This window comes from Macaca nemestrina, chromosome 7, assembly GCF_043159975.1.
Source record: "Macaca nemestrina isolate mMacNem1 chromosome 7, mMacNem.hap1, whole genome shotgun sequence".
In the NCBI taxonomy this organism is placed as follows: domain Eukaryota; kingdom Metazoa; phylum Chordata; class Mammalia; order Primates; family Cercopithecidae; genus Macaca; species Macaca nemestrina.
Window position 1 is genome coordinate 34,291,817 of NC_092131.1, and position 23,338 is coordinate 34,315,154.

Consider the following 23,338-nt stretch of genomic DNA (forward strand, 5'->3'; position numbering starts at 1 on the left):
AAAAATACAAAAATTAGCCGGGCATAGTAGTGCATGCCATAGTTCCAGCACTCAGGAGGCTGAGGCAAGAGAATTGCTTGAACCCGGGAGATGGAGGTCGCAGTGAGCCAAGATCACGCCACTGCACTCCAGCCTGGGTGACAAAAGCGAGACTCAGACTCAAAAAAAAAGAAACAAAAATCTTACACAAAAAACCCTGAATTCAAGAAGTGGTGTGTATGAGTTTATACACACACACACACACACACCTTTTTTTCATTTTCTGGAGACAGTGTCTCACTTGGTTGCCCAGGGTAGATAGGCTGCAGTGTAGTGCTGTAATCACAGCTCACTGTAGCCTCAATCCCTCAGGCTCAGATGATCCTCCTGCCTCAGCCTCCCAAATAGCTAGGACTATAGGCATGTGTTACCACCCCCAGCTAAATTTTAAATTTTTTTTGTAGAGACAGGGGTCTTGCTATGTTGTCCAGGCTGGTTTTGAACTCCTGAGCTCAAGCAGTCCTCCCACCTTGGCCTCCCAAAGTGCTGGGATTACAGGCCTAAACCACCCCACCAAAGCCTGTATTTTTTCTTGATGTTAATAATTGAAACTGGTATTCGATTTTAAAAATAATGTTAATTTTGGGGGAAACTATTTAATAATACTATAAATTAGGGCAACAACTCTTCAACCTCTTCCAAGAAGACCCCTCGCAACTGGTTTTTTTTTTTTTTTTTTTTTTAGATAAGAGTCTCACTCTATTACCCAGGCTGGAATACAGTAGACCAATCACGGTTCACTGCAACCTTGGCCTCCCAGGTTGGAGCGATCCTGCCACCTCAGCCCCTCAAGTAGCTGGAACCATAGAAGTGTGCCACCACGCCTGGCTAATTTTTTGTATTTTTGGTAGAGACAAGGTTTGCCATCATCCCCAGGCTGGTTTTGAACTGCTGAGCTCAAGTGATCTGCCCGCCTCAACCTCCCAAAGTGCTGGGATTACCTGTGTGAGCCACCGTGCCCAGCCGCAAACCAGTCATAAGCACAAGATTACTGATCAACCAAAATCAAAGTCTAATAATTAATATTGGTACCTTTCCCTTCAAATATGTAAAAACAAATGGCAACTGCAAAACTAAAACTAAATTATAATGAGGACCAGAACTTTTAACATGTTTCAATTCCATACATTTTAAGTGTTTAGAATAAAAACTCAGAACTTCATCTAAGATAATTCTAACAAGTTAAAGCTCATCCACAAACTGTAATTAAGTTTTTGGTGGAGAAGGTGGAAGGGATAAACTCTGTCTTTCCCTCAGATAATTACATTGTCTACATGTGTAATTATCAATTTGCAACTAGAACCTGGAACCTGCCTGTTTTAAAATATAATTTTAAACAAAAGCATGAAGGAAAGTTTTTAAAACTATACCAAGATAAGGGAATTTTGGAGAATCAAAGCAAGTGTTTCTCAGTAATTAGTTGCCATTCTAAAGATAAATATCTTAGAGTTCCCAGCTTTCTGTAAAGATCCTGGAACAGGGTGCAGCTAGACACATATCAAAATCTGATTAACAGCAGAAAATATTCTGTGACTTCAGTCTACCACCAACTAGCCTCTGAGTCATCCTGTAGAATTCACTCTAGTCTCTGACTATTATGAGAAAATTGTCATAACCAAATGGTTCCTCATCACAAAACCAGGGGCCTCTGTGTATGTATTCACCCCTGGTCAAAACATACCTAAAACAGCCGGGCGCGATGGCTCATACCTGTAATCCCAGCACTTTGGGAGGCCGAGGTGGGTGGATCACTTGAGGTCAGGATCACTTGAGATCATTTGAGTCAGCCTGGCCAACATGGTGAAAACCCATCTCTACTAAAATACAAAAATTAGCCGGGCGTGGTGGGAGGCACCACTTGAACTCGGGAGGTGGAGGTTTCAGTGAGCCAAGATCAAGCCACTGCACTCCAGCCTGGGTGACAGAGGGAGACTCTATCAAGGAAGGAAGGAAAGAAGGAGGGGAGGAAGGGAGGAAGGGAGGGAGGGAGGGAGGGAGGGAAAAAAAATCTAAAACTTCGGGGACAGATATAGCAAACTAATAGTCATACACTGGCTTTTTAGATCTTTGGAGGTACAGAAGGTGGCAGGAAGAGTAGGTGGGAAAGATGGGTAAGTAGCAGCTTGAAAGCTGGCTTTCAGTTAGCAATTACCTTGAGTTAAAGCTCAAACAAACCAAACAGGGAGAAATATGGATAGTTCCAAAACTGCAGTCTATGATGAACTTGAATTTAGCATTTTTATTTCTTTTAAAAGCTTGCAGATGACCATGAGAAGTTCAGATCTCAGTCATTTTTTGATAAAAATATTCAGTCTGTCTCTGGATTTGCTCTGAAGCATAACTAAATTTAAGTGTCTAGCCCAGCAAGGCTGCACATGCCTGTAATCCTAGCACTTTGGAAGGGTGAGGGGGGAGGATTGCTTGAGGCCAGGAGTTCAAGACCAGCCTGGGCAACAGAGCAAGACCCCTGCCACTTAAATAAATAAATAATACATTTAATTGTCTAGTTAGCCTTTACCCTAAGTGCAAAAACTCCAAGATCTTCCAAGACTCAATCTGAGCAATAGCATGAGCTTTGAGCTGCCCCCCTCCCAAATTAGGTACCCTTAATACGGGATCCAGAGCTACAGAGAAAAAAGGACTATAAGGGGGAATCTATTTTGTGGCCAGCACTGGACTAGCTTAAAAGAGTAAAATTTGTCTTCCCATGTTCTGAGACACTTCACGGCTATGTCAGTATAAACGGAGCTCTTCCAACGCCTGTCATCCTCTCCAACAATAAAAAGGAAATGGGCATTGGCTCTTTCTTTCTTTCTTGTTTGTTTGTTTGAGACAGAGTTTCGCACTGTAGGCCAGGCTGGAGTGCAGTGGCACGATCTCATCTCACTGCAACCTCCGCCTCCTGGGCTCAAGCAATTCTCCTGCCTCAGCCTCCCGAGTAGCTGGTATTACAGGCATGTGCCACCATGTCTGGCTAATTTTTGTATTTTTAGTAGAGAAAGGGTTTCACCATGTTGGCCAGGCTGGTCTCGAACTCCTGACCTCAGGTAATCCGCCCACCTCGGCCTCCCAAAGTACTGGGATTACAGACGTGAGCCACTGCGCCCAGCCAGCATTGGCTTTTTCAAGAGGGATACAGCTTTTTTGGTAGGCTTGTCCAAGGGGTCTTCCAGTGCTTCTTTAACCGTATACTCCTGAATCAGTGGCAAAGATTCTGTCTAGGTTAAAAGGCAGTCCTGGCAGGATCAAGCTACCACAGGTAGGGCGTAGCTGTGTTTGAGATGCAGCCATTGATGGTCATGACCACAGCTATATTTGGGAGAAAGCTAGCCATGGAAAATGCCAACTCTGCCCCTTTGCCTGAGCCAATCACTCCAATGTTTGGACCTTTGACCTGCAGATTGAAGAAGAAGAAGGCAAACACGGAAAGAGACAAAGGAAAAATGAAGCATAATTGTTAATGGGATCACCAAAGTCCTCAATAAAGGAGAGTCTTTCTTTTTTTGAGACGGAGTTTCGCTCGTTGCCCAGGCTGGAGTGCAATGGCGCAATCTGGGCTCACCGCAACCTCTGCCTCCCAGGTTCAAGCGATTCTCCTGCCTCAGCCTCCCAAATAGCTGGGATTACAGGCATGTACCACCAAGTCGGCTAATTTTGTATTTTTAGTGGAGATGGGGTTTCTCCATGTTGGTCAGGCTGGTCTTGAACTCCCGACCTCAGATGATCCGCCTGCCTTGGCCTCCCAAAGTGCTGGGATTACAGGTGTGAGCCACCGTGCCTGGCCAGAAAGTCTTTTATGAAGTTATCAGACAACTCTAGTATTTATTTATTAATTCAACAGGTATTTGTTACATATATTTTCCAACCCATTAGTAACACTTGCATTATTCACTCTCTTCTGGAGTAATTCATTCATTTCTCTCATACCACTCACCTTTGGATGACTTTGCACAAATTTAACTGCCTCTTCAAAGTAATCTAAATTTAAGTCTTTCACGACTGGAGGTAGATCTTCATAGCCAAAAAATGGCAAAGCAGAGTAGCAAAACCTCAACAAGCCAGGAGACTTGCTCAAGATTCACTTAATCCTCCATCACCAAATATATCAATGAGACCAGGAAAAGGACCATCACCTATAACCCAGGAAAGGGAATGAATCTTGGGCTAGATGACAGAACATTTAATGGACTATAGTACCTAGCCAACATTTTCTAAATAAAAATTTGATCATATAATTTATCTTATTTTTTAAAAAAACTACCTACTCACTTTGAAAAGAAAACATCTGTTTTGGTGGAAATGGATTTATTATTGTGGTTGAAATAGACATTTATTTGAGCTATTTTGAAGCTATAAATGTAAAAATATTTTTTTTTTCCTGTGAGTTAACCATGGTAAATGAAAAAGAGAAAAGAAAGAAAGAAAAATCGCATCAAATATGTGGAAGGTATTTTGGTTTGAAGTACAAGTCCTGATAAGTCTAAGCAAATAGTTATGCAGGCTTTGAGTTATGTAAGAATAAAAATCTCCTTCTTTTTTTTTTTTTTTCTTTTTTGAGACAGGGTTTCACTCCCATAGGCCAGGCTGGAGTGCAGTGGCATGCATGGTCTGGACTCATTGCAACCTCCACACCTCCTGGGCTCAAGCAATTCTTGTCCCCTACCGCACCCTGCTAATTTTTGTAGAGACAAGGTTTCTGCCATGTTGGCCAGGCTGGTCTCGAACTCCTGACCTCAGGTGATCCACCCACCTCAGCCTCCCAAAGTGCTGGGATTACAGGGGTAAGCCACTGTGCTGGCCAGATGTCTGCTATTGTTTGTTCGTTTGTTTGTTTGAGAGGCGGAGTCTTGCTCTGTTGCCCAGGCTTAGGTGCAGTGGCATAATCTCAGCTCACTACAACCTTCGCCTGCCAGGTTCAAGCAATTCTCCTGCCTCAGCTTCCCAAGCAGCTGAGACTACAGGCGTGTGCCACCACGCCCAGCTAATTTTTGTATTTTTTAGTAGAGATGGGGTTTCACTACATGTTGGCCAGGCTGGTCTCAAACTCCTGACCTCAGGTGATCTGCCCGCCTCAGCCTCTCAAAGTGCTGAGATTACAGGCGTGAGCCACCGCGCCCAGCTGGATGTCTGGTTTTTAGAATGAGATTTTTAAAGCCAGGTGCAGTGGTTCATGCCTGTAATCCCAGCACTTTGGGAGGCCGAGGTGAGCCGATCATTTGAGGTCGGGTGTTGGAGACCAGCCTGGTCATTGTGGTGAAACCCCAAAAACCCATCTCTACTAAAAATACAAAAAACTAGCTGGTTGTCGTGGTGCATGCCTGTGATCCCAGCTAGTCAGGAGGCTGAGGTGGGAAAACCACTTGAACCTGGGAGGCGGAGGTTGCAGTGAGCTGAGATCGGGCCGCTGCACTCTAGCCTTAGCGACAGAGTGAGACTACGTCTCAAAAAACAAAGAATCGGCCGGGCGCGGTGGCTCAAGCCTGTAATCCCAGCACTTTGGGAGGCCGAGACGGGCGGATCACGAGGTCAGGAAATCGAGACCATCCTGGCTAACACGGTGAAACCCCATCTCTACTAAAATACAAAAAAAATTAGCCGGGCGAGGTGGCGGGCGCCTGTACTCCCAGCTACTCGGGAGGCTGAGGCAGGAGAATGGCGTGAACCCAGGAGGCGGGGCTTGCAGTGAGCTGAGATCCGGCCACTGCACTCCAGCCTGGGCAACAGAGCCAGACTCCGTCTCAAAAAAAAAAAAAACAAAGAATCAAAAAACAAAAAGAAACCCAGACATCCAAATTTAAAGGGCCCTTTGATTTCTCAATAAATTTAAGATACAGTCAGAGTCACCAAAATCCATAATTCAACAGGGATTAAACTATTTTAAAGGTCTAATGAAGGTGTACTATAAAGTGAACTACATGTGTGAAGAGATACTAAACTATCAATCTAATATCCTCCTAATGTTGGTCTATTATTTCTCTTTCAATATTCGTATTGGGGATGTGTTATTCCTTCACTATTCCAAGAGAAGAATTTATCGGCCAGTTGTTTCCTGGTATTTTTCAGATATATTCCTTTGTTATTCCAATTAAAGTAAAAGTGGTTGGGCTGGGTGGTGAGATCCTGTAGTCCCAGCTACTTGGGAGGCTGAGGTGGGAGAATCACTTCAGCCCCGGAGGGGAGGTTGCAGTGAGCCATGACAGCGCCACTGCACTCTAGCCAGGGTGACAGACTGAGACCCTGTCTCAAATAATAATAATAATTTTTAAAAAGCCAGGCTCAGTTGTGTGTGTCTGTAATCCCAGTACTTTGAGAAGCTGAGGTGGGAGGACTGCTTCAAGCCAGGAATTCAAGACCAGTCTGGGCAGCATAGCAAGACCTCATCTCTAAAAAAACTAAAAGGTTAAAATGAGGCCATGTATGCCTGTAATCCCAGCATTTTGAGAAGATGAGGTGGAAGGATCACTTGAGCCCAGAAGTTCGAGGCTGTAATAAGCTACCATGGTGCCACTGCACTCCAGCCTGTGTGACAGAGCAAGACCTAGTCTCTAAAAAAATAAGAATTTTAAAAAGAAAGATGGCTGGGTGTGGTGGCTCCCCAACACTTGGGGAGGCTAAGGTGGGAGGATCGCTGGAGCCCATGAGTTCAAGACCAGCCTGGGCAACGTAGGGAAACCCCGTCTCTACTAAAAATACAAAAAATTAGCCGGGTGTGGTGGCGGGCGCCTGTAGTCCCAGCTACTCGGGAGGCTGAGGCAGGAGAATGGCGTGAAGTCGTAAGGCAGAGCTTGCAGTAAGCCGAGATCACGCCACTGCGCTCCAGCCTGGGCGACAGAGTGAAATTCCGTCTCAAAAATAAATAAATAAATAAATAATTTACCTGGGTGGCACATGCCTGCTGTCCCAGATACTCTACTCTGAAGGCTGAGGTGGGAGGATCGCTTGGGCTCAGGAGGTTGAGACTGCTGTAAGCAAACAAAAGCATTTAATGCTAGAAATTTTGCAGCAATCTTATGCTTAATATAGCAAACACGCAGGGTGTATGCTCCTAAGGAATAGCGTATGCAGCACTAGGACTCTGGCGGGTGAGCAGCTGGCAGAAGAAAGGTGCATGAGCAGATGAAATTTAGATCCTAGCCACCATTTAATGTTCCACTTGATGTCTAGGAGACAAAATAAGGGATTAAGGAGCTCGCTTTGTTTTCAGATGACAAACCAGCTAGCAAAGCAAGCCAGCTTTCCTATACCAGCCAGTCGGATTCCCTCACTGTGCTGCCAGGCACTCCGCGGAAAAGGGCCCCGAACCTGATGGCAGCAGGAAGACCCCCCGCAGGCGCGCGGCGCAGCTGGGGGGTGGAGAACCAGCGCTGCACCTGGGCCGAGGCCAGCGCTGGATCCAGCGGCGCCGCCTACTGCAGCGGCGTTAGGTGGACGGTCACCTCCACTTTGAGGGGGTTTTTCAAGGCTGCCCTCGGCATTCGACTGAGGCAGGGATCCTTCGAAGCGGCCGGCATGAGGCTCCACAGAAGCCCCATGGGCCCCACGCCCGTGAAGTCGCCGCCCGGAGCCAGGTCCCTGGCCAGGGCCAGCCCCTCGCCGCTGTCCACCTCGTAGTGGACGAGGGAGTGGAAGAGGCAGCCTCGGTGGCGGACGCCCGACACCCTCAGGGTCACCCGCTCCCCGGAGCCCAAGCCTTCTGCTTTCACATCCGGGCGCTTGTCGGCCAGCCCAGTCTTGGGCGTGACTGTCAGGGTCGCGGCCTTTTGGGAGAAAAGGGACGATGTGAATATCGGCCTCCAGGTCTGGAGGGGGACCCCAGAGGCTCGGAGCGCTGCCCGGGCCGCCCTCCACATCGTGCCGGGACCGTTGCGGCTTTGACCTCCGCCAACGTCTAGGCGGCCGGGCGCTGGTGGCCGAGGTTCCGCGCTGAGGAGAAGGGAGGAGTGGGGCCCGGCCTGGCAGGGCGTGGCCCCGTGGGGCAAAACCCTGCAGGGCCACGTGATGGGACCTGGGCTGTTCCCTGCGGCGCCACTTAGCAACGGGCTGCAAGAAGAGGCGACTCCGGAGGGCCCAGGGTCCTTTGAACTCCTAGAGGTCCCGTGTGGAACCGTCTGGAAGAGGCAGGATCCCCTCGCGAGTTTACCCTGGACGTGTGGCGAATAAAAAACATTTTTAACAGAAAGTGCCGGCCTCTGGCCTCCTCTGAATTCCCTCACTGGCCACCAGGGGTCACTATTCTCTAAACTTGATTGAAGGAGGCCAAGTGTGCTAGGCTCCGAACAAATTCCTTTCCTCCCTTTTAAGTAACCTTTGTCCTGGATTAAGAAAGCCTGTCAAGGTTAAAGTTTAAACGTTTCCGATGAGATACTGAATTGAACTATAAAATAGTAGAGATTGATAATAGAAACTGGTGGAGAGACACTTCCCAAACTTGAATGCCAGCAAAGACCTAAAACGAGCCCAGCCGGACATAGGGGATGAGCGCAGGAGGGAGCATATATTTTGCTTTTTCATTCAGAAAACGGAACTACAGGGCAGCCCGCAGTGGCTCAGGCCTGTAATCCCAGCACTTCGGGAGGCCGAAGTGGGTGGATCACGTGAGGTCAGCAGTTCGAGACCAGCCTGGCCAACATGGTAAACCCAGTCTCTACTAAAAATACAAAAATTAGCCAGGCGTGGTGGCAGGCACCTGTAATCCCAGCTACTTGAGAGGCTGAGGCGAGAGAATTGCATGAAACCGGGAGGCGGAGGCTGCAGTGAGCCGAGATTGTGCCACTGCACTCCAGTGTGGGGGACAGAATGAGACCCTGTCTCGAAAAAAAAAAAGAGAGAGAGAAAGCTGAACTACAGATATATACCCTGAGGAAATAAGTTCTATTGTCCTGTGGCCTGGCACAAGTATTAATAATGTATATTTTTTGTATGCAGAAAAAAAACTTAACAAGTATATTACATTTCTTTTTCTTTTCTTTTCTTTTTTTTTTTTTTTGAGACAGAGTCTCGCTCTGTCGCCCAGGCTGGAGTGCAGTAGCGCCATCTCGGCTCACTGCACGCTCCGCCTCCTGAGTTCACGCCATTCTCCTGCCTCAGCCTCCTGAGTAGCTGGGACTACAGGCGAAGGCCACCGCGCCTGGCTAATTTTTTATAGTTTTAGTAGAGACAGGGTTTCATTCTATCACCCAGGCTGGAGTGTAGTGGTGCAATCTCGGCTCACTGCAACCTCCACCTCCTGGATTCAAGTGATTCTCCTGCCTCAGTATCCTGAGTAGCTGGGATTATAGGCATGTGCCACCATGCCCAGCTAATTTTTGTATTTTGTATTTTGTAGAGACAGGGTTTAGCCATGTTGGCTAAGCTGGTCTTGAACTCCTGACCTTAGGTGATCTGCCAGCCTCGGCCTCCCAAAGTGCTGGGATTACAGGCATGAGCCACTGTGTCTGGCCTTCTGTTACCCAGGCTGGAGTGCAGTGTTGCAATCATGGCTCACTGTAGCCTCCATCTCCTGGGTTCAAGCTATCTTCCCACCTCAGCACTCTCCCACTCCCCCAATAGCTGGGACTACAGAAATGTGCCACCATGCCTGGCTAATTTTTTCTTCTATAGAGACGGGGTCTCAATATGTTGCCCAGGCTGATCTTGAGCTCCTGGCCTCAAGCAATCCTCCAGCCTCAGCCTCCCAAAGTGCTGAGTCCAAAGAGCTGAGATTACAGGCATGAGCCACTACATCTGGATGGATCTTCATTCTGAAGGCTCCCGTAATACATGATAAATAAATTGTATGCCTTTTCTCCAATTAATCTGCCTTTTGAAAGTTGATTTTTGTAATGACCCTTCAGAAAGCCAAGTCTTGGCTGGGCACAGTTGCTCACGTCTGTAATCCCAGCACTTTGGCAGGATGAGGCAGGCAGATCACCTGAGGTCAGGAGTTCGAGACCAGTCTAGCCAACGTGGTGAAACCCCTTCTCTACTAAAAGTACAAAGATTAGTGATGGGCGCCTGTAATCCCAGCTACTTGGAAAGCAGAGGCAGGAGAATCATTCGAATCCAGAAGGCAGAGATTGTAGTGAGCTGAGATCGCACCACTGTATCACTGACCTCCCAACATTAGAAAAACAACTCAAGTAATTTTGACGTCTGCCTCCAAATCCATCATTATACTGGCCATAAATGGTAGATTTTGTGCGTATCTGTATGTTAACATGGAAAAAATACACTGCCTTCCACAAGCTTTTATTGTCCCAGGGTTCCAAGGCCACTTTAAGTGAATATAAAATAGCTTTAAATGAATATAAAATACTCATGATAATTTGAAATAATTAAGAAGTCTTTGTGTTTTCAATAGCCTGAAATACGTAACCGGTTTGTACAAATGTTTTTTAAACGATCAGTGGTTAGAAAAATCTTACATTTGCTTTCACAATTGTCCGTCAGCCTTTTTTATCGTGATAGAACATTCAAGGGTATTAGGTATACAAACAAAATAATGGGTTGAATTTAGTAACATTTTCTAATTTGCTATTTGTTCTCATTTTAATAACTGTCTCCAACTGAATTCCATTTAGGCTTCAACTACTTTGAGCCACTAAGCTTCAAGAAAAAATTATTGGCCGGGTACAGTGGCTCATGCCTATCCCAGCACTTTGGGAGGCCGAGGCAGGTGGATCACCTGAGGTCAGGAGTTCAAGACCAGTCTGGCCAACACGGTGAAACCCCGTCTGTACTGAAAATACAAAAATTACCCAGGCGTGGTAGTACGTGCCTGTAATCCCAGCTACTCGGGAGGCTGAGGCAGGACAATCACTTGAACCCGGGAGGCAGAGGTTGCAATGAGCCAAGATCAAGCCACTGCACTCCAGCCTGGGCAATGGAGAGTGAGACTCCATTATTGATAGCCCTTTAAACAATTCAATATTGCATAATAAAAAATGATAAAGGGGATATCACCACCTATCCCACAGAAATACAAACGACCGTCAGAGAATACGATAAACACATCTACGCAAATAAACTAGAAAATCTAGAAGAAATGGATAAATTCCTGGACACATATACCCTCCCAAGACTAAACCAGGAACAAGTTGAATCTCTGAATAGACCAATAACAGGCTCTGAAATTGAGGCAACAATTAATAGCCTACCAACCAAAAAAAGTCCAGGACCAGACGGATTCACAGCCGAATTCTACCAGAGGTACAAGGAGGAGCTGGTACCATTCCTTCTGAAACTATTACAATCAGTAGAAAAAGAGGGAGTCCTCCCTAACTCATTTTATGAGGCCAGCATCATCCTGATATCAAAGCCTGGCAGAGACACAGCAAGAAAAGAGAATTTTAGACCAATATCCCTGATGAACATTGATGCAAAAATCCTCAATAAAATACTGGCAAACCGAATCCAGCAGCACATCAAAAAGTGTATCCACCATGACCAAGTGGGCTTCATCCCTGGGATGCAAGGCTGGTTCAACATACGCAAATCAATAAATGTAATCCAGCATATAAACAGAACCAATGATAAAAACCACATGATTATCTCAATACATGCAGAAAAGGCCTTCGACAAAATTCAACAGCCCTTCATGCTAAAATCTCTCAATAAATTAGGTATTAATGGGACGTATTTCAAAATAATAAGAGCTATTTATGACAAACCCACAGCCAACAGCATACTGAATGGGCAAAAACTGGAAGCATTCCCTTTGAAAACTGGCACAAGACAGGGATGCCTATTCACCACTCCTATTCAACATAGTGTTGGAAGTTTTGGCCAGGGCAATCAGGCAGGAGAAAGAAATAAAGGGTATTCAATTAGGAAAACAGGAAGTCAAATTGTCCCTGTTTGCAGATGACATGATTGTATATTTAGAAAACCCCATTGTCTCAGCCCAAAATCTCCTTAAGCTGATAAGCAACTTCAGCAAAGTCTCAGGATACAAAATCAATGTGCAAAAATCACAAGCATTCTTATACACAAATAACAGACAAACAGAAAGCCAAATCATGAGTGGACTCCCATTCACAATTGCTTCAAAGAGAATAAAATACCTAGGAATCCGACTTACAAGCCATGTGAAGGACCTCTTCAAGTAGAACTACAAACCACTGCTCAATGAAATAAAAGAGGACACAAACAAATGGAAGAACATTCCATGCCCATGGATAGGAAGAATCAGTATTGTGAAAATGGCCATACTTCCCAAGGTAATTTATAGATTCAATGCCATCCCCATCAAGCTACCAATGACTTTCTTCACAGAATTGGAAAAAACTACTTTAAAGTTCATATGGAACCAAAAAAGAGCCCGCATTGCCAAGGCAATCCTAACCCAAAAGAGCAAAGCTGGAGGCATCATGCTACCTGACTTCAAACTATACTACAAGGCTACAGTAACCAAAACAGCATGGTACTGGTACCAAAACAGAGATATAGACCAAAGGAACAGAACAGAGCCCTCAGAAATAATACCATACATCTACAACCATCTGATCTTTGACAAACCTGACAAAAACAAGAAATGGGGAAAGGATTCCCTATTTAATAAATGGTGCTGGGAAAACTGGCTAACCATATGCAGAAAGCTGAAACTGGATCCCTTTCTTACACCTTATACAAAAATTAATTCAAGATGGATTAAAGACTTAAATGTTAGACCTAAAACCATAAAAACACTAGAAGAAAACCTAGGCAATACCATTCAGGACATAGGCATGGGCAAGGACTTCATGTCTAAAACACCAAAAGCAATGGCAAAAAAAGCCAAAATTGACAAAGGGATCTAATTAAACTAAAGAGCTTCTGCACAGCAAAAGAAACTACTATCAGAGTGAACAGGCAACCTACAGAATGGGAGAAAATTTTTGCAATCTACTCATCTGACAAAAGGCTAATATCCAGAATCTACAAAGAACTCAAAACAAATTTACAAGAAAAATAACAAACAACCACATCAAAAAGTGGGCAAGGCCGGGCGCGGTGGCTCAAGCCTGTAATCCCAGCACTTTGGGAGGCCGAGACGGGTGGATCACGAGGTCAGGAGATCGAGACCATCCTGGCTAACACGGTGAAACCCCGTCTCTACTAAAAAATACAAAAAACTAGCCGGGCGAGGTGGCGGGCGCTTGTAGTCCCAGCTACTCGGGAGGCTGAGGCAGGAGAATGGCGTAAACCCGGGAGGCGGAGCTTGCAGTGAGCTGAGGTCCGGCCACTGTACTCCAGCCTGGGTGACAGAGCGGAGTGGGCAAAGGGTATGAACAGACACTTCTAAAAAGAAGATATTTATGCAGCCAACAGACACGTGAAAAAGTGCTCATCATCACTGGCCATCAGAGAAATGCAAATCAAAACCACAATGAGATACCATTTCACAACCGTTAGAATGGCGATCATTAAAAGTCAGGAAACAACAGGTGCTGGAGAGGATGCGGAGAAATATGAACACTTTTACACTGTTGGTGGGACTGTAAACTAGTTCAACCATTGTGGAAGACAGTGTGGCAATTCCTCAAGGAGCTAGAACTAGAAATACCATTTGACTCAGCCATTCCATTACTGGTTATATACCCAAAGGATACAAATCATGCTGCTATAAAGACACATGCACACATATGTTTATTGCAGCACTATTCACAATAGCAAAGACTTGGAACCAACCCAAATGTCTATCAATGATAGACTGGATTAAGAAAATGTGGCACATATACACCATGGAATACTATGCAGCCATAAAAAAGGATAAGTTCGTGTCCTTTGTAGGGACATGGATGAAGCTGGAAACCATCATTCTCAGCAAACTATTGCAAGAACAGAAAACCAAACACCGCATGTTCTCACTCATAGGTGGGAATTGAACAATGAGAACACTTGGACACAGGAAGGGGAACATCACACACCGGGGCCTGTTGTGGGGTGGTGGGAGAGGGGAGGGATAGCATTAGGAGATATACCTAACATAAATGTCGAGTTAATGGGTGCAGCACACCAACATGGCACACGTATACATATGTAACAAACCTGCACATTGTGCACATGTACCCTAGAACTTAAAGTACAATAAAAAAATTCAGTATTGCATGTTAACAAAGATTATTTATTTCTTTTTTTGAAATGGAGTCTTGCTCTGTCACCCAGGCTGGAGTTCAGTGGCATGATCTCGGCTCACTGCAACCTCTGCCTGCCAGGTTCAAGTGATTCTCCTGCCTCAGCCTCTTGAGTAACTGGAATTACAGGCGTGCGACACCATACGCAGCTAATTTTTTTTTTTTTTTTTGTATTCTTTTAGTAGAGATGGGGTTTCACCATGTTGCTCAGCCTGGTGTCAAACTCCTGACCTCATGTGATCCACCGGCCTTAGCCTCCCAAAGGGCTGGGATTACAGGCATGAGCGACCGTGCCTGGCCAGATTACTTATTCCTTTTTTTTTTTTTTTGAGACCGAATCTCGCTCTATTGCCCAGGCTGGAGTGCAGTGGCGCCATCTCGGCTCGCTGCAACCTCCGCCTCCTGGATTCACACCATTCTCCTGCCTAAGCCTCCCCAGTAGCTGGGACTACAGGTGCCTGCAACCACACCTGGCTAATTTTTTGTATTTTTGTCTTTTTTTTTTTTTTCCTCTTTGTGGAGAATGGGGTCTCGCTATATTACCCAGGCAGGTCTTGAACTCCTGGGCTCAAGCTATCCTCCCGCCTCTGCCTCCCTGAGAGCTGGGATTATAGGCGTGAGCCACCGTGCCCGGCCAATTTTTTGTATTTTTAGTAGAGACAGGGTTTCACTGTGTTAGCCAGGCTGGTCTCGATCTCCTGACCTTGTGATCCCCCCACCTCGGCCTCCCAAAGTGCTGATATTACAGGCGTGAGCCGCCGTGCCTGGCCCCAGATTACTTATTTCTTATCACTTTAAATCTAAACTTTCCACCTTGGGTTATGAAACCTCCATCATGTGACCCTGACATACCATTAACTTTCTTGTAGTCCCTTTCATGCAGCTCTGCACTCTTCCAGTCTCTCCTCAGGCTGGAAGGCACTAGAGCCAAATGGTCAGTGAAGGCATGGGCTTTGGCCTTGGACTGACTTAGCTCTCCCACTAAGCAGGCATGTTTCTTAATTCTCTGGGATCTCCATTTTCTCATCTGAAATAATAATTGTTAATACAGGCATACCTGGGAGATATTGCAGATTTGCTTCCAGACCACTACAATAAAGCACATATCGCAATAAAGTGAGTCACATGAATTTTTGGTTTCCTAGTGCATATAAAGGTTTATAATATACTGTAGTCTATTAAGTTGCAATAGCATTATGTCTAAAAAAAGTACGTACCTTAATGAAAAAACACACCTCTGCTAAATAATGCTGATGATTCTCTGAGACTTCAGTGGGTCGTAATCTTTTTGCTGATAGTTTTGCCTCCATGTTGAAGGCCACAGACTCACTAGGGTGGTGTGGTGGTTGCAGAAGGCTGGTGTGGCTGTGGCAATTTTTTTTTCTTTTTTTTTTGGAAACAGTCTCGCTCTTGTTGCTCAGGCTGGAGTGCAGTGGCGTGATCTCGGCTCACTGCACTCTCCGCTTCCCGGGTACAAGGAATTCTCCTGCCTCAGCCTCCCAAGTAGCTGGGATTACAGGCGCCCACCACCATGCCCGGGTAACATTTTTGTATTTTTAGTAGAGACGGGGTTTCACCATGTTGGCCAGGCTGGTCTCAAACTCCTGACCTCAGGTGATCCACCAGCCTCGGCTTCCCAAAGTGCTGGGATTACAGGCATGAGCCACCACTGTAGAATTTTTTTTTTTTTTGAGATAGAGTTTCACTCTTGTTGCCCATATGGGAGTGCCATGGCCCGATCTCAGCTCACTGAACCTCCACCTCCTGGGTTCAAGTGATTCTCCTGCCCCAGCCTCCCAAGTAGGTGGGATTACAGGCATGTGCCACCATGCCTGGCTAATTTTGTATTTTTAGTAGAGACAGGGTTTCTCCATGTTGGTCAGGCTGGTCTCGAACTCCTGACCTCAGGTGATCCGCCTGCCTTGGCCTCCCAAAGTGCTGGGATTACAGGTGTGAGCCACCACACCCAGTGGCTGTGGCTATTTTTAAAAATAAGACTACGGGCTGGGCACACTGGCTCATGCCTGTAATCCTAGTATTTTGGGAGGCTGAGGTAGGAGGATTGCTTGAGGCTGAGTTCAAGACCAACCTGGCCAACCTAGCAAGATCCCATCTCTATCAATTTTGTTTAAATTTTAAAAAAGACTATGTGATATTGCGAAATATATATTTGGTCGTAATCTTGTTTTGTGACATACGACTCCTAAAAGCTTTAGAATCTCCAACGTATTATCTTTCCTGTGTTAATGAGTTGATTGATGGCTGGTAGCCCCTAGGTAGCTTCAGGATGAGGGCTGGTCACCAGAAACACCAAGGCAGGATTAAAGAGTTGAAGGTCAGACACAGTGGCTCACGCCTATAATCCCAGCACTTTGGGAGGCCAAGGTGGGCAGATCACTTGAGGTCAGGAGTTCGAGACTAGCCTGGCTAACATAGCGAGACTCCGTCTCTACTAAAAATACAGAAATTAACCAGGCTTGGTGGCACCCACCTGTAATCCCAGCTACTCGGGAGGCTGAGGCAGGAGAATCGCTTGAACCCAGGAGACGGAGGTTGCAGTGAGCTGAGATCACAACACTGCCCTCCAGCCTAGGCAATGGAGAGTAAGATTCCGTCTCAAAAAAAAAAACAAAAAATTGTTGGGACTTTCAGCCCCATTGTAATCCTCCCAAACCTTGGAGAGGAGGGAAAGTGTTACAGTTAAGCTGATCACCAATGGCCAATGATATAATCAATCATGCCTAGATGATGAGGCTTCCATAAAAATCCAGAAATGGGTTCAGAGATCGTCTGGATAGCTGAACACATGGAGGTTCCTGGAGAGTGACATGCCCAGGGAGGAGACATGGAAGCTCTGTGTCCCTTCTCCCCATACATCTCTTTATAGGTATCACTTGTAATATCCTTTATCGTAAACCAGTAAGTGGAAGTGTTTCCCAAGTTCTGTGAGTCACTCCAGCAAATCGAACCCAACGAGGGGGTCATTGGAACCCCAGTGTGAAGCCAGTTGGTCAGAAGTTCCAAAAACCTAGACTTAAGACTGGTGGGAAGAGACTGGTCTTGTGGGACCTACCCCTCAACCTATGGGATCTGATGTTATTTCCAGGTAGACTGTGTCAGAATTGAATTGGAGGACACCCAGCTGGTGTCTACTGCAGAACTGTTTGCTTGCGTGGTGTGTGGGGAGACACCTCCTACATTTGGTCACAGAAGTATTCTGTGTTGATTGTTGTGTTGAGTGAGAGAATTGCACCAGGGATAGACTTCTCACTAACTATGAAAGTCTGTTTTGGCCAGGCGCGGTGGTTCACACTTGTAATCCCAGCACTTTGGGAGGCCGAGGCGGGTGGATCACCTGAGGTCAGGAGTTCAAGACTAGCCTGACCAACATGGCTAAACCCTGTCTCTACTAAAAATATAAAAATTAACGAGGTGTGGTGGCGCATGTCTGTAATCCCAGCTACTCAGGAGGCTGAGGCAGGAGAATCACTTGAATCTGGGAGGCAGAGGTTGCTGTGAACCAAGATCGCACCATTGCACTCCAGCCTGCGCAACAATAGCAAAACTCCATCTCAAAAAAAAAAAAAAGGCTATTTGTTGTTTAGTGGTTTAGTGTAGCCACCTTCACCAGTTATCTCAGCTAGATCTTCTGGATAACTTGCTGCAGCTTCTACATCAGCGTTTGCTGCTTCACCTTGAACTTTTTTTTAAAGACAGGGTCTTACTACGTTGCCCAGGCTGGTTTTGAACCTCTGGGCTCAAGTGATCCTTCTTCCTCAGCCTCCAGAGCCGCTGTGACTGCAGGCATGCACCATCACACCTGGCCAACTTGCACTTTAATGTTATGGAGATGGCTTCTTTCCTTAAATTTCATAAGCCAACATATGCTAGCTTCAAACTTTTCTTCTGCAGCTTCCTAACTTCTCCCAGCCTTCATAGAATTGAAGAGAGAGTTAAGGCCTTGCTCTGGATTGGGCTTTAGCTTAAGCTTGCCCAACCTACAGCCTGTGGGCTGCATGCAGCCCAGGATGGCTTTGAATGTGGCCCAACACAAATTTGTAAACTTTCTTAAAACATTATGAGATTTTTGTGCGATGTTTTTTAAAGCTCATCAGCTATTATTAGCGTTGTTGTATATTATGTGTGACCTGAGACAATTCTTCTTCCAATGTGGCCCAGGAAAGACAAAAGATTGGACACCCCTGCTGTTTAGCTGAGGGGAATGTTGTGGCTACTTTGATCTTCTATCCAGACCACTAAAACTGTCTCCAAATCAGCCATAAGGATGTTTTACTGTGTTCACTTAAGTAGGACTTTCAATTGCCTTCAAGAACTTTTCCTTTGCACTCACAACTTGGCTAACTGCTTAGGGGAAGAGGCCTGGCTTTCAGCCTATCTTGGCTTTCCATACGCTTCATCATTTCTAGCTTTTGATTTAAGGTGAGAGACCTGAGACTCTTCCTTTCAGTTGAACACTTAGAGGCCATTGTAGGGTTATTAATTGGCCTAATTCCAATATTGTTTTGTCTCAGGGAATAGGGAAGCCTGAGGAGAGGGAAACAGATGGGAAAGTCCAGTTGGTGGAACAGTCAGAACACACACAACATTTATTAAGTTCACCATCTTATGTGGGTGCAGTTTTTGGAGCCCCAAAACAATTACAGGAGTAACATCAAAGATCACCGTAACAGATATAATAATAATGAAAAAGGCTGGACATGGTCGCTCATGCCTGTAATCCCAGCACTTTGGGAGGCCAAGGCTGGCAGATCACCTGAGGTCAGGAGTTCGAGACCAGACTGGCCAACATGGTGAAACTCTGTCTCTACTAAAAATACAAAAATTAGCTGAGCATGGTGGCATGAACCTGCAATCCCAGCTACTCAGGAAGCTGAGGCAGCCTCAGCCTTGAACCCAGGAGACGGAGGTTGCAGTGAGCCGAGATCGTGCCACTGCACTCCTGCCTGGGTGACAAGAGTCCATCTAAAAAATAAAATAAATAAAATAGGCCTGGTGCAGTGGCTCACACCTGTAATCCCAGCACTTTGAGAGGCCAAGGCGGGCAGATCACAAGGTCAAGAGATTGAGACCATCCTGGCCAACATGTTGAAACCCCACCTCTACTAAAAATACAAAAATTAGCTGGGTGTGGTGGCGGGCGCCTGTAAGTCCCAGCTACTTGGGATGCTAAGGTAGGAGAATCGTTGCATCCAGGAGACGGAGGTTGCAGTGAGCCGAGATCACACCACTGCACTCCAGCCTGGCAACAGACCAAGACTCCATCTCAAATATCAATAAATAAGTAAACAATAATGAAAAGACCGAAGTATTGTGAGAATTACCAAATATGACACAGAGACACAAAGTGAGCACAAGTTGTTGAAAACGGTGCTGATAGACTTTCTTGACACAGGGTTGTCACAGACCTTTAACTTGTGGAAAATGTAATAAAGCAAAGCCCAATAAAACAAAGTCTACCTGTATTTGAAAAGTAAAGTATGTTAAGTACCTTACATGGATTGTCTAATTTAATCACAACAGCCCCATGAAGTAGCTACTATTATTATGCCCATTTCATAGATGAGGCATATAGACAGAAACCCCAGGCTGCACTCCTTTATAAACTGTGTGAGCCTGGATTCGGCTGGGATTTACGTCTACTGTAGAAGCATCCTCGAAGACATTACCTGTCTTAGTGCATTTGTGTTGCTATAAAGAAGAGTTAGTTTAAAAAGAGGTTTTTTGTTGGGGTGGCGGGGAGCAGTCTTGCTCTTGTCACCCAGGCTGGATGGAGTGCAGTGGTGTGATCATGGTTCACTGTAGCCTTGTCCTCCTACACTAAAGTTGTTCTCCCATCTCAGCATCCTGAGTACATGGGACTACAAGTGGGTACCACTGCACCTGGCTAATTTTTGTTAAAAAAAATTTGGGGGTTGGCCGGGCGCGGTGGCTCACGCCTGTAATCCCAGCAATTTGGGAGGCCGAGGCAGGTGGATCACCTGAAGTCAGGAGTTTGAGACCAGCCTGGGCAACATGGTGAAACCCCCATCTCTACTAAAAATACAAAAATTAGCCAGGCGTGGTGACGGGCGCCTGTAGTCCCAGCTCCTCGGGAGGCTGAGGCAGGAGAATCGCTTGAATCTGGGAGACAGAGGTTGCAGTGAGCCAAGATTGCGCCACTGCACTCCAGCCTGGGCAACAGAGCAAGATGCAGTATCAAAAAAAAAAAATTGTAGAAATGGGGTTTCACTATGTTGTCTAGGCTGGTCTTAAACTCCTGGTCCCAAGCAATCGTCCCGCCTCAACCTCCCAAAATGTTGGGATTACAGGCACGAGCCACTGGCCCTGGTCACAAAGAGGTTTATTTGGCTCACGGTTCTGCAGGCTGTACAAGAAGCACAGTGCCCGCATCTGCTTCTGGTAAGGGCCTGAGACTGCTTCCACTCACCACAGAAGGGACAGAGCCCTAGTGTGTGCAGATCACATGGCGAGAGAGAAGCAGGAAAGAGGGGAAGGAAGTGCCAGGCTCTTTTTCACAATCAGCTCTCAGGGGAACTCTTGTGGGAACTCACAGAGAGGACTGCACCAAGACATTCCTGCGGGGTTGGCCCTCATGACCCAAACACCACCCATTAGGCCCCACCTCCAACACTGGGATTCAAATTTCTCTTTATTGTTTAGAGATAGGATCTTGCTCTGTCACCTAGGCTGGAATGCAGTGGCATCATCATAGCTAGAATTCCTGGGCTCAACCAATCCTCCTGCCTCAGCCTCCCAAGTAGCTGGGACTACAAGTGTTTGCTACCATGCCTGGTTAATTTTAAAAACATTTTTAGTAGAAACAGGGTCTTGCTACTTTGCTCAAGCTGGTCTCAAACTCCTGGCCTTGAGCAATCCTCCTACCTGGGCCTCTCAAAGTGTTGGGATTACAGGCATGAGCCACCATGCCCACCTGTGGATCAAATTCCAACATAGGATTTGGAGAGGACAACATCTAAACTATAGCACCACCCTTTATATCACTTAATGTTTCTTAGTACGACTATCTTTGGAAGAAACTGATTTCTAAGTTTGGCTTTTATTTTATGAAAGTTGTAAATTTTGCATAACTAATTAGGTTTCCTTCTTTGCATAAACCACTATAAGGCTGGGCATGGTGGCTCATGCCTGTAATCCCAGCACTTTGGGAGGCTGAGGCGAGCGGATCACCTGAGGTCAGGAGTTCGAGATCAGCCTGACCAACATGGTGAAACTCAGTATCTACTGAAAAAATACAAAATTAGCCAGGCATGGTGATGCATGCCTGTAATCCCAGCTACAGGGAGGCTGAGGCAGGAGAATCGCTTGAACCTGGGAGGCAGAGGTTGCAGTGAGCCGAAGTTGCACCACTGCACTCCAGCCTGGGCAACAAGAGTGAAACTCTGTCTCAAAAAAAGCAAAAAACAAACAAACAAACAAAAAAACCACTATAAAATACATGACTGAATGAGTTGTCAATCCAGGCAAGGGCGTAGGATTCCATAATAAGCACTGTTATTGTTAAGCCTCATTTCCAGCTTAACTTTATGGATAACCTTTCTCTTTCTCCCTTCTACTTCATATTGCTTTACTCCATTTTGAATGGCTTGATAACAACCTGAGATTCTTTTGAAATAAAAATCTCAAACCAGGCGCGGTGGCTCATGGCTGTAATCCCAGCACTTTGGGAGGCCAAGGCGGGCAGATCACCTGAGGTCAGGAGTTCGAGACCAGCCTGACCAACATGGAGAAACCCTGTCTCTACTAAAAATACAAAATTAGCCGGGCGTGGTGGCGCATTCCTGTAATCCCAGCTACTAGGGAGGCTGAGGCAGGAGAATCACTTGAACCCGGGAGGCAGAAGTTGCGGTGAGCTGAGATTGCACCACTGCACTCCAGGCTGGGCAACAACAGCGAAACTCCATCTCAAAAAAAAAAAAAATCTTGGAGACAGGTGGCCACATACAGTCACCTCTCAGGGAAAAGCAAGCAAATATCTTTAGTCAGTGTATGCCATTTCTAGGTTGCTTTATCTGTAAGGAAGAAATTGAGGTCTAGGGCTGTCCTGCCCTAGTGCTTTAATACATATAGATGTAGAGTCATCATCCTCCTGCATGACTTCTGGGACTACCTTTTTGGCCTTTGCTTTCTTATCCTCCCTGCCACTTTCCTCCTATCTTCCTCCTGTGATCTCACACCCCAAGAGCATCTCTACAGTAGCAGATCCACCTGGGAGTGAGTTAAAGCACAGGCTCCCAGAATTCACATCATAGAAAATTAAGACTACACAGTCCAGGGGCAGTGGCTCATGCCTGTAATCCCAGCACTTTGGGAGGCCTAGGGGGGCAGTTCGCTTGAGCCCAGGAGTTGGAGACCAGCCTGGGCAACATAAGGAGACCTCATCTCTACAAAAAATAAAAAAAGGTGTGGTGGTGCTTGCCTGTAGTCCCAGCCACTCGGGAAGTTGAGGTGAGAGGATCATTTGAGCCCAGGAGGTTGAGGCTGCAGTGAGCCGTGATCATGCCACTATACTCCAGCGTGGATGACAGAGTGAGAGTGAGACTGAAGAAAGAAAAGAAAAGAAAAGAAAAGGGAAGGAAAAGGAAAGGAAAATTATACTACATGGTGAATGACTATACTCAACACAGAGTTTAACAACTGATCAAAATTAAGTTACCTCTAAGGAACTTTTCTTTTCATCGTTAAGATCTAATGGGCATTTGCTTGGATAGACTCAAATTGGTGAAGGATTTTGTACGTACTCAGAAAATCATGGGATGTGCCGTGAAATCACAGGAAAACTTTCTTATGCTCAAAGAAGACTCTCTGCTCTGGTCTGTTATGACTCTAGATAGTTCCCAGTATATTGCAGTGGGTTGAGGCAGACAGGTCCCAGTCCTTCTCAGGAGGAGGGTAATTGGACTAGATGGTTGTGGGATGAAGTCCGATTTGGTAGGTATAACATGACATCAAAGATGAAGGCCATTGCCTGCAAAGTATTGTCCTGAAAATCTTGGCAGCAAGGCATTCCTCCAGGCAAGCAATGACCATATAGTGACTGGGAATCCCCTGGCAAACATAAAGGAAGTATATCCACAGGTATAATGCTCCTGGTGTTCAGATTGGGGTTCAGAGACAAGGGTTTTTTGTTTTTTGAGACAGAGTTTTGCTCTTGTTGCCCAGGCTGG

At 45.9% G+C, this 23,338-nt stretch overlaps 1 protein-coding gene across 1 annotated transcript; it reads right to left on the reverse strand.

Annotated features, from left to right (window-relative positions):
• Nucleotides 1-2,009: 2,009 nt before the first annotated feature.
• On the reverse strand, nt 2,010-8,607 carry LOC105494323 (acyl-coenzyme A thioesterase 2, mitochondrial-like). The gene is made up of 3 exons (XM_071099889.1): nt 7,410-8,607; nt 6,917-7,001; nt 2,010-3,433 (listed from the first exon to the last, which is right to left on the reverse strand). Exon 1 carries the CDS (start codon nt 7,887-7,889, stop codon nt 7,446-7,448), a length of 444 nt encoding a protein of 147 aa, XP_070955990.1. The 5' UTR covers nt 7,890-8,607; the 3' UTR covers nt 2,010-3,433; nt 6,917-7,001; nt 7,410-7,445.
• Nucleotides 8,608-23,338: the final 14,731 nt, after the last annotated feature.

Coding starts and splice junctions, on each gene's coding strand:
- LOC105494323 (XM_071099889.1), bottom strand. CDS start 7,889: ATGTGGAGGGCGGCCCGGGCAGCGCTCCGAGCCTCTGGGGTCCCCCTC.